The sequence below is a fragment of the Manacus candei genome, unplaced genomic scaffold (genome assembly GCF_025592945.1).
Source record: "Manacus candei isolate 608988 ecotype Guabito, Panama unplaced genomic scaffold, ASM2559294v1 h1tg000184l, whole genome shotgun sequence".
NCBI classification, from domain to species: domain Eukaryota; kingdom Metazoa; phylum Chordata; class Aves; order Passeriformes; family Pipridae; genus Manacus; species Manacus candei.
Genome location: NW_026138232.1, coordinates 166,784 through 176,826, shown reverse-complemented (window position 1 = coordinate 176,826; position 10,043 = coordinate 166,784). Strand labels below are relative to the sequence as shown.

The 10,043-nt window shown below is 68.3% G+C and overlaps 2 protein-coding genes across 3 annotated transcripts; one reads left to right on the top strand and one right to left on the bottom strand.

Annotated features, from left to right (window-relative positions):
• The first annotated feature begins 2,041 nt into the window (after positions 1-2,041).
• Positions 2,042-5,606, top strand: CTSK (cathepsin K). Of its 2 annotated transcripts, XM_051774027.1 has the most exons (8): positions 2,051-2,297; positions 3,093-3,231; positions 3,668-3,790; positions 4,085-4,240; positions 4,333-4,551; positions 4,636-4,801; positions 4,878-4,983; positions 5,074-5,606. In XM_051774027.1, exons 1-8 carry the CDS (start codon positions 2,290-2,292, stop codon positions 5,171-5,173), a joined length of 1,017 nt encoding a protein of 338 aa, XP_051629987.1. In that variant the 5' UTR covers positions 2,051-2,289; the 3' UTR covers positions 5,174-5,606. The 2 variants fall into 2 exon arrangements, with proteins under 2 accessions (XP_051629986.1, XP_051629987.1); XM_051774026.1 differs by having other exon boundaries at positions 2,042-2,297; positions 4,333-4,801.
• A 736-nt stretch (positions 5,607-6,342) lies between these two features.
• Positions 6,343-9,931, bottom strand: ECM1 (extracellular matrix protein 1). Its single transcript, XM_051773995.1, has 7 exons — positions 9,807-9,931; positions 9,163-9,234; positions 8,516-8,814; positions 7,802-8,167; positions 6,949-7,169; positions 6,632-6,719; positions 6,343-6,527 (listed from the first exon to the last, which is right to left on the bottom strand). The coding sequence occupies exons 1-7, from the start codon at positions 9,844-9,846 to the stop codon at positions 6,354-6,356; spliced, it is 1,260 nt and encodes a 419-aa protein (XP_051629955.1). The 5' UTR covers positions 9,847-9,931; the 3' UTR covers positions 6,343-6,353.
• Between the last annotated feature and the right edge of the window lie 112 nt (positions 9,932-10,043).

Sequence of the window (10,043 nt, the reverse complement as noted above, 5' to 3'; positions counted from 1 at the left end):
TCCTGGGAGAAGAAAACCAGCTGGAGCAACCCAAATCCCTTGGGAAGGAGGATGAGGAGTGGGAGGGGCTGGCAGGGTGGGGGACAGGGGACAGGGACAGGGGTGGGACACAACTTTGGCCCTTCACTCCCCTTTGGGAACTGCATTGTTTGTCCCTGGGGGGGGATTTTATTGAACAATCACTTGGGGGGGGGGGCAGGATCCAAACCCCCCCTGGGATGTGTCCCAATCCTGAGTTCCTCACCCCGGGAATTCTGGGCAGCAGAGATTTTTACAACAAGAGATTTTTGGTTTTCCCTTTTTCAAAGCTCTGTCTCATTTCTGCCTCTCTCTGTCCCCCCCTCAGAGGACTGTGGCCCCCAAAACCCCTGTTCCCCGTTTGGCCCCCAAACCCTGTCCCCTCTCCAAGTTTGGCCCCCCAAACTCTGTTTGTCTCCCCCTGCTTTGGTCCCCTCAAATCCCCATTTGACTCCCCTGGATTTTCCCCCCCCAAATCCTCATCCCCTCCTTTCTCCCCCTAAATCCCCATCCCCTTAATTTGACCCCCCTACAACCCCTGTGCCCCCCCTGCTTTGGTCCCCCTTAACTCCCATCCATCCCCCCCGTTTGGCCCCCCCAAACCCATGTCCCCCCATTTGTCGCCCCCAAACCCATGTCCCCCCATTTGTCCCCCAAACCCTGTCCCCTCTCCAAGTTTGGCCCCCCAAACTCTGTTTGTCCCCCCAGTTTGACCCCCCCAAACCCATGTCCCCCCGTTTGTCCCCCAAACTCTGTCCCCTCTCCAAGTTTGGCCCCCCAAACTCTGTTTGTCCCCCCCAATTTGCCCCCCTAAACCCCCTTCCACCCGTTTTTCCCCCCCAAACCCCCTTTCTTCCCCCCATTTGCCCTGCCCCCGGTGCCCCCGGTGCCCCCAGTGCCCCCAGTGCCCCCAGTCACACACGGCCACGTCAGGGCCTCGTGCTCGGGGCGATGATTCCGTGCTGGAGCCCCAGGGCTGACTCAGCCCCCCCGGACCGGGTCACACGGGGGGTGACCCCTCTCTCGGGGACCCCCCTGGGCAGGGGGGTGACACGGGGGGGGGTGTTGGGGGGGCTCCAGCCTGACCCCCTTCCCCGTTGGTGCTGCTCCATCCCCTCTGCTCTGCCCTGGCCCAGCCTGGTGTGCCCGGAGGGTGACAGTGACGGTGACAGCGGTGATGATGATGATGATGTCGATGTCCCCACGCCTGGCACAGGGCACTGGTGCCACCGGGATCTTCCACCCTGTCCCGCAGGAGCCGCGTGATGGGGGGGGGACGGTCCGGGCAGAAAGCACTGTCTGGGCCCCCCTTCCCCCTCGGCGGCCAGCCTGGGACCCCCAAACTGGGCACACGGGGGGGGGCCTACCTGGGTTGGGGACATTGGGGACAGGGGTGGGCTCCTGTGCTCTGCTCCTGCTGTCACAGGATGCCCCCGATGCCCCCAAGCTGCCGTGTCCGGCCTCTCCTGGAGGCCGTGGGTGCTCAGCCCCCTCACCCCAGGGTGCTGGGGGGGATCGGGGGGCCCCAGGAGCACCAGTGCCCTGTCCTGCCCAGCTGGGGGGAGGACTCGGGGTCGAGGAGGTGTCCCCAGGGCAGGAGGTGTCCCCAGGGCAGGAGGGATGGGGGGGCAGGAGGACACCCCTGGGACTGAGATCCTTGGGGCAGGAGGGTGTCCTGGGGCAGGGTGGTGGGGTGAGACACCCCTGGGGCAGGAGGGTGTCCTGGGGCAGGGTGGTGGGGTGGGACACCCCTGGGGCAGGAGGTGTCCCCAAGGTGGGATGGGGGGGCAGGAGGTGTCCCCAAGGTGGGATGGGGGGGCAGGAGGACATCCCTGGGGCAGGAGGATGTCCCTGGGACCGGGATCCTTGGGGCAGGAGGGTGTCCTGGGGGAGGGTGGTGGGGTGGGACACCCCTGGGGCAGGAGGGTGTCCCCGCTGTGGGACAGTGGGGCAGGAGGGTGTCCCGGGGGCAGGAGAATGTCGCTGGGACGGGGATGTCGCTGGGACAGGGGTGTCCCCAGGACAGGACCCAGCGGCAGCAGCCCCGCGCCGGGGCTGACTCAGCCCGTCCCTGCAGCATCACGTGAAGCCGGGGCAGCCCCCCCGTCCCCTCTCCCCGTCCCCTCGATCCCTCCCCCTCCCCATCCAGACCCGACGCCTGCCCAAATTTTCCGGCTGCCTCCGAACTTCCTCAATCGATCCAGCGGGATAAAAGCGCAGCAGCCCCGGCCCGGCACTCCCAGTGCTCCCAGTGCTCCCACCGACGGCTCCATGCTGGGGTAAGAGCCCTGAGGGGGAGGAGGGAGGGGGTCCCAGGGCTGGGCAGGAGACCCAGTGGGGCGGTGGGAGGCTTTTTCCCCAGGGAAACGGATCCCAGTGGGAATGGGAGGGAAGAGGGTCCCATGTGGGACCCTTAGAGGCACAAAGGGGGACACCGAGGCAACATCACGTCTGGGGGGGCTGCGGGCTGGTGTCCCTGTCCCTGCTCCCCCACAGGGCTCTGGGTGCTGGGAGCCGATGGGTGAAGCCAGGGAGGGGCAGGAGGGCTGGGACCCCCCCCGTCTGCTCCCCCTGCACCCCAAAGTTTGGTTCTCCCCGGTTCGGAGCTGCCGGAAAGACACGGACGCTGTAATGGGAACCAGCTGGGCCGGCTCATGTGACGCCGGCGCCCGGCCAGCGCTGCCACGGGGGGGTCCTGGCCCCTTATCAGGGTGGGCGGGGGGTCTCAGACCCCCAGATCAAGCTGGGAAGGGTGTCCTGGACCCCAACTAGGCTTGCCAGGGGGGCCCAGCCCCAAATCAGGCTGGATAGGGGTTCCAGCCCCAAATTAGGGTGGGCAGGGTGTTCCAGACTCCAAGCAGGGTGAGAAGAGGGGCCCAGTCCCCAGTTAGGGTGGCAGGGGGGGCCCAGGGCCCCAAACTAAGGTGGGAAGAGGATCCCAGCCCCAAGTCAGGGTGTGCAGGGGGCCGTGGCCCTAAGGCAGGGTGTACAGGGGGGTCCTAGTCCCAAATGACAGTGGGCACAGAGTCCTGCCCTCCCCCAGCCCCCTGGCTCAGTGTCTGCCCCATTCCCAGTGCTCAGCTGGTCCCCAGGATGTGGTGGCTGCTGGCCCTGCTGGTCCCTGTGGCCCTGGCCCAGTTGCACCCGGAGCCAGAACTGGACACGCAGTGGGAGCTGTGGAAGAAAACCCACCGCAAGCAGTACAACGGCCAGGTAGGGTAGGGCCCCTGGGGAGGGGGGCTCTGCCAGCTGGGGGCCCCCAGGATGTCCCCAGGGTGGGACACTGGGGCAGGAGGGTGTCCCTGGGGCAGGAGGATGTCCCCAGGGTGGGACACTGGGACAGGAGGGTGTCCCCAAGGTGGGACACTGGGGCAGGAGGGTGTCCCTGGGGCAGGAGGATGTCCCCAAGGTGGGACACTGGGGCAGGAGGGGGAAGCTGGGGCAGGAGGGTGTCCCCAGGGTGGGACACTGGGGCAGGAGGGTGTCCCTGGGGCAGGAGGATGTCCCCAGGGTGGGACACTGGGACAGGAGGGTGTCCCCAAGGTGGGACACTGGGGCAGGAGGGTGTCCCTGGTGCCAGAGGATGCCCCCAGGGTGGGGGGCACAGGCAGGACCCCCCTGCCCAGCCCCATCTCGTCCCGTGGCACAGGCAGACGAGGTGACACGGCGGCTGATCTGGGAGAAGAACCTCAAGTACATCAACACCCACAACCTGGAGCACACGCTGGGCGTCCACACCTTCGAGCTGGCCATGAACCACCTGGGGGACATGGTGGGTGTCACTGGGGGCATGGTGGGTGTCACTGGGGGCATGGGGGGTGTCATTGAGGGCATGGTGGGTGTCACTGGGGACATGGTGGGTGTCACTGGGGACATGGTGGGTGTCATTGAGGGCATGGTGGGTGTCACTGGGGACATGGTGGGTGTCACTGGGTGTCACTGGGGACATGGTGGGTGTCATTGGGGACATGGTGGGTGTCACTGGGGGCATGGGGGGGCTGAGCACCCACGGGTGCTCCCACACCCCCTTCCCCCCAGACTCACCTGCCCTGGGCTCCTTCCCCAGACCAGCGAGGAGGTGGTGAGGACGATGACGGGGCTGAAGGTACCCCGTGGCCACCAACGTCACAACGAGACTCTCTTTGTCCCCGACTGGACCGAGAGAGCCCCGGCTGCCATGGACTGGCGCAAGAAGGGCTACGTCACCCCTGTCAAGAACCAGGTGAGCCCGGCGCTGCCAGGGGTGCCCAGAGCATGGTGTGACCCCCGTGTGACCCCGGTGTCACCCCGGTGTCACCCGCCGTGTCCCCGCAGGGCCAGTGCGGCTCGTGCTGGGCGTTCAGCTCGGTGGGCGCCCTGGAGGGGCAGCTGAAGAGGAAGACGGGGAAACTGCTGTCCCTGAGCCCCCAGAACCTGGTGGACTGCGTGGCCAACAATGACGGCTGCGGCGGCGGGTACATGACCAACGCCTTCGAGTACGTGCGGCAGAACCGCGGCATCGACTCCGAGGACGCCTACCCCTACATCGGCCAGGTGGGGCGGGGCGGGGGGACACGGGCCCCACACCTCCCTCCCTCCACCCCCATCACCCCCATCTCACCCCCCCTTTCCCGGCAGGACGAGAGCTGCATGTACAGCCCCACCGGGAAGGCGGCCAAGTGCCGCGGCTACCGCGAGATCCCCCCCGGCAACGAGAAGGCCTTGAAGAGGGCGGTGGCCCGGGTCGGCCCCATCTCCGTGGGCATCGACGCCAGCCTGCCCTCCTTCCAGTTCTACAGCCGGGGTGAGGGGCTGGGGGGCACGCTGGGGCGCCGGGGCTGCCCGGGGAAGCCGAGGTGGTGACAGCCCCGTGTCCCCAGGGGTTTACTACGACGAGAACTGCAACGCGGAGAACATCAACCACGCCGTGCTGGCCGTGGGCTATGGGGCACAGAAGGGCACCAAGCACTGGATCATCAAGAACAGGTACACTGGGGGTGGGATGGCGGGATGGCCGGTCACCGGCTCGGGAATTGCTCTTCCGGAGGCTCAGGCTCTGCTTTTCCACCCCCCCAGCTGGGGCGAGGAATGGGGCAACAAGGGCTACGTCCTCCTGGCCCGCAACATGGACAACGCCTGCGGCGTGGCCAACCTGGCCAGCTTCCCCAAGATGTGACACCCCGGCCCTTCCCTCCCCACCTCCCGGCCTTCCAACTCGGGCTCTTCCCTCCCGAAGGACAGAGCTCCCGGGGGGAATTCTGCCACTCCACCAGAAATTTCCCCTGGGAAAGGGGAGGGAACCCCTCGCCCGGCTGCAGGGAATGGAGGGATGAGCTCCCCCCAGCTCTGTTTTCCTGGGAATTCTCTGCCGTGCTGGCTTCTGCCTTCCCATGGATCGTGCTTGGCCAGATCCATGAAGGCCAATCCATCCGGAGATGCTTCAGGAAAGGGGTCCCAGGCCAGCCCCTGCCTCCAGGAATACTGGGGAACAGTGGATGTGGAATATTCCCAACGGAGAGCACAGATCCCTATGGCTCCACCCTGTATCCCAGTGGAGGCTGCTGAGAATGATACGACTATTTTTCAAATAAAATTGGGAATAAAAGCTGGGACCAGTTTGCTCCGTGCTGGGAAGGGGTCACAGGGATGGGAAAAGTCCTTCCCTTTCCTAAGGGGGCAGGACCCCCGTGGTGGGGCGGAACTGGGAGAGAAGGTGCTGCTGGGGAATTTTTGGATGGACAGACGGACGGAGGATCTGGGCCTGGGGGAAGGACACGTGGAAGGACAGATGGATGGATGGATGAATCCACAGGAGTCCCCCAACCCCATCAGGGTCTCACAAACACCTCCCCTGGGGACTGTCAGCCACAGCTGGGGGTCAATGTGGGGCTGTAGGGACATGGGGAGCCCCTGGGACCATGGCAATGAGGGGAACACAGGTGACAGTGACACTGTGGGGCCACGAGAATCCAGGGGCTTTAGGGGGGGGGAAAGAGACCCCCTGGGGACAAGAGGCCACGGGCACCCCATGTGGGTGAGGAGGTGGCCACAGCACACCCCAAAACCAAACACAGGTATCACACCGGGCCCGACACACCCTGACAGCACAAACACCCCAACACCCACCCACACCCCGGCACACCCCGGAATGGGGGCACGGGGGGGCCCCCAAAAAACAATGGGGACACTCACACACAGGGGTGGGGCCCCAAAACAGTGGAGACACTGAGACACAGTGGGGGGACGACCCAAAACAATGACACAATGGCCCCCCCCCGAAACCCAAACAATGGGGACGCTCAGAGGTGACAACACAGCATCTTTATTGCCCCACTCACGCCGGGGGTGGGGGGGGTTCACTCGTCCTGGCCGGGGGGTGGGGGGGCCACGGCGGCCCCCAGGGTCACCTGGCTCAGGTAGGCGTTGTCGAAGCAGCGGCGCCGCTCGGGCTCCTCCCACGAGCAGCAGCCCACGGGGTCCCGCCAGGCGTCCTCGGGGGTGGCACAGAGCGTGGCGATGGCCTGGGACAGCTGGGGACAGCGGGGAACGGGGGGGGGGGTGTCAGGGTGGCCGTGGGGGTCCCCCAGAGCCGCTGACACCCCCCCCCCCCCACACACACCCCTCGGTCACTCACCTGCTCCCGGGCACAGACCCCGCGCTCCTCGGGGGCGAGGGGGCAACACGCCGCCGTCATGGCCCCAAAAAGCTCCGGCACGGGCCGCCTGCGGACACGGAACGGGCGTGTCACGGGGAGGGGGGGGTCACCTCAAGGGGGGGAGCCTGGGAGAGGGGGTGGACTCCTGGGAACCCCCCTGAGAGGGGTCCCTGAGCACTGGAGGGTCCCCCCCGATGTCCGGGTCCGCTCTGGGATGGGGAGTCCCGGGTCCCCTCCAGCATCAGGGATTGTGGGGTGCCGGAGGGGGGGTTGTGGGTGTTTTGGGGGTCACCTACCTCTGCGTGAGGAGGCGGGTGGGGCCGCAGAGCGAGCGCAGCAGGCCGGGGCCGGGCCGGACCAGGCTCACGTTGTGCAGCTCCCGGTCGTAGGCGGGGACGGGGGCGGCGGCGGCGAAGCAGCGGCCCCGGGCCCGGAGACCCCTGCGCTGGCAGCACCAGTGGTGCCTCGTCTTCACCGCCGACTCCTCCCGGCAGAACCGATTCATCCCCTTCAGCCACTGCGGGGCAAAGACGGGGGTCAGGGGGTCCCCCTCGGACCTCTGGGTCCCTCCCAGGCACCTGAGTCCCCTCCAAGCCCTGGGTCGTTTCCCGGACGCCTCCACCCCTCCCCGTCTGGGTCCCTCCCTGAGAGGTTTGTCACCCCCGCAGACACCTGGGTGCCTCCCCCGCCTCTGGGTCGCGCTCCGGGCACCTCGGTCATTGCCGGGGCACCCGGGGCTCCTCCCCGGATGGCGGGGGCCCTCCCAAACAAACGGGGCCCCTCCCCGGATACCTGAGGGCCAGCCCAAACACCTGGGTCCCTTTTCCAGACTCCTGGGTCCCTTTCCCGGATTCCTGGGTCCCCCTCCCAGACTCCTGGTTCCCTTTCCGGGACTCCTGGGTTCCCCCTCCCAAATGCCTGGGTCCCCCCAGTCCTTCGACACCCGAGACCCTCCCCAAACACCTGGGTCCATTTCCCAGACTCCTGGATCCCTTTGCCAGTCACTTGTGTCCCTTTCCCGGATTCCTGGATCCCCCCAGTCCTTCGACACCCGAGTGCCCCTCATCCTCTGACTCCGGGACCCTCCCCGCCCCCGTGTCTCCCCGTGTCCCCCCGTGTCCCCCCCGTGTCCCCCCGTGCCGCACTCACGGCGCTGTGGGCGCAGCTCAGGCTCTCGTTGCGGCAGCACCGCCCGTACTCTCGCTCCAGGCGGACCCGCAGCTCGATGCGGGGCCCGGAGGGGGCGTCGGGCGCGGGGGGGCCGGGGCGCAGCTCCCGCAGCCCGCAGATGTTGCCCAAGTTGGCGGCCGTGGGCTCCCCGGGCGGGAAGGGGGGCTCGGTGAGCAGGTCCCAGGCGGTGTGGGGCTCCCAGGCGGTGTTGGGGTCCCAGGTGGGGGCCGGGGTCTCCTGGGCGAAGCAGCGGCGCCGCGCGGCCCCGCGCCGGCGGCAGCAGTGGAACTGCCGCGTCTTCACCGCGAACTCATCGGTGCAGAACCCGTCCAGCACGTCCGTCCACTGCGGAGCCCCCTCGGGGTCACTCCGGCCCCGGGGTGGCCCCGCGTCCTTCCCTCCACCGCGTCCCCCCCGCGCCCCCTCCCCGCGTTGTCCCCACGTTCCCCCCGCCCCGGTGTTTCCTGCAGTGCCCCCATGTCCCCCCCTCCAAGTGTCCCCGTGCCCCACGGTGTCCCCACATCCCCCCTCCCCGCGGTGTCCCCACTCCCTGCAGTGTCTCTACATCCCCCCTCCCAGCGATGTCCCCCGTCCCCGCAGTGTCCCCCCCTCCGCGCGGTGGTCACCCCTGTCCCCGCGGAGTCCCCCTGTCCCCGCGGTGTCCCCCCGTGTCCCCCCGTGTCCCGCACTCACGGCGCGGCGGGCGCAGGGCAGCGGGCTGTGCTGCCGGCAGCAGTCGCTCATGCGGGGCCGCAGCGCGGCCAGCGCGGCCGCCTGACGGTGCAGGTGGGCGAAGGCGTTGGGGGGCAACATCGGGGGCGGGGGCACCGTGGGGGGGTCGCGGCAGTGCCGGGTCACGGCGGCGGCCACGGGCCAGGCCGGGGGGAACCCGTCCAGGGCGCTGCCCCAGGTCGGGGGGCGGCCCGAGACGGTCGTGGCCCCCCCTAACAGGATGTTGGGGGGCAGAACGGGGTCCACCTCCTGCTGCAGCACTGAAAAAGGGGGGGTGGAGGGTGGGGACACGGCGGGTGATGTCCCCCCTGCGCTGTCCCCAGGTGACACTTGTCCCCATGTGCTCCCCTCTCCCCATTTGTTCCCTGTCCCAGTGTCCGTGTCTCACATTGTGGTGTCCCCCCACCCCATCCCCAACCCGCACTGTCCCCAAGTCATTCCCACCCCATGTCCCCCCTGGTCTCCCACCCGTGTCCCCATGTCCCTCCACCCCCAACCTTGTCCCCTTCCTCCCCGTCCCCACCCGTGAGCATCTCCCTCTCTCCTGTCCTGGGTGTCCCCTCTGTCCCCCCATGTCTGTCCCCGTCTGTCCCCGCCTGTCCCCTCACCTTGCCCGATGTTGGTGGGCTGCAGGTCCAGGCTCTCCTGTAGCACCTGCTCGACTGGCCCCGAGGCCGCCGCTGTCACCGGTGGGGGACACAGGGGGTCAGCGGGGTCACCCCCTCCATCCTCACGCCCGTGGGGCAACGAGCAGAGACCCTCCCAAACCTGCGGGCCCAATGGAGCCCCATCCCGGGGAGGGGGGCCAGGAGGTCGGGAAGTGGCCGCAGGAGTTTGGGACAGGGACCCCCGGGCAGTCGGGAGGGCTCCAGGTGTGTGGGCAGGGACCGGCACATCCGGGGCGGGGAGCCCAGGAGCGAGGGTGGGACACCCGGGAGGTGTCCCAAATACCGGGGAGGAACTCAGGTGTCCCAGGTGGGACCCGGGAGCTCGGGAAAGGGGACGCGGGTGTCCGGGAAAGAGACCCGGAGTTTCGGGAAGGGGCCCCAGGTGTCTGTGGGGAACCTCAGGTGCCCGGGGAAGGGATCCAAGTGTCCGGGAAGGGATCCAGGAGTTCGGGAAGGGATCCAGGAGTTCGGGAAGGGTAGCCAGGTGTGCGGGAAGGGGCCGGGGGTGTCCGGGAAGAGGATGAGGGTGTCGGGGGGGGGCCCAGCCGTGCAGGGGGACCGTGGCTCGGGGCCGCGGGACTCACCGGCGGCGCTGAGGAGGAGGAGGAGGCCGAAGGCCGCCATGGCGTCGGGCGCTGTGGGGCTACCGCCGGCTCCGCCGCCTTATGAAGGGCCGGGGCGGGCGCGGGGCCACATCCTGCGGGCTGAGTCACGGCCTGACGTCGGGGCAGGGCCGGGGGGGGGGGACCCCGGGAGGGGCCGGGGGGCTGCTCCATGTCCCGCACCCCCAGACAGGGCCAGGGTCGTGACCCCCACCCCAG

Coding starts and splice junctions, on each gene's coding strand:
- ECM1 (XM_051773995.1), bottom strand. CDS start 9,846: ATGGCGGCCTTCGGCCTCCTCCTCCTCCTCAGCGCCGCCG. Junction 9,235..9,806: donor CCTCCTCCTCAGCGCCGCCG/GTGAGTCCCGCG, acceptor CACCGGTGACAG/CGGCGGCCTCGGGGCCAGTC. Junction 7,170..7,801: donor TGAGCTGCGCCCACAGCGCC/GTGAGTGCGGCA, acceptor TTTGCCCCGCAG/TGGCTGAAGGGGATGAATCG.
- CTSK (XM_051774026.1), top strand. Junction 3,232..3,667: donor GCAAGCAGTACAACGGCCAG/GTAGGGTAGGGC, acceptor CCCGTGGCACAG/GCAGACGAGGTGACACGGCG. Junction 4,241..4,332: donor TCACCCCTGTCAAGAACCAG/GTGAGCCCGGCG, acceptor GTGTCCCCGCAG/GGCCAGTGCGGCTCGTGCTG.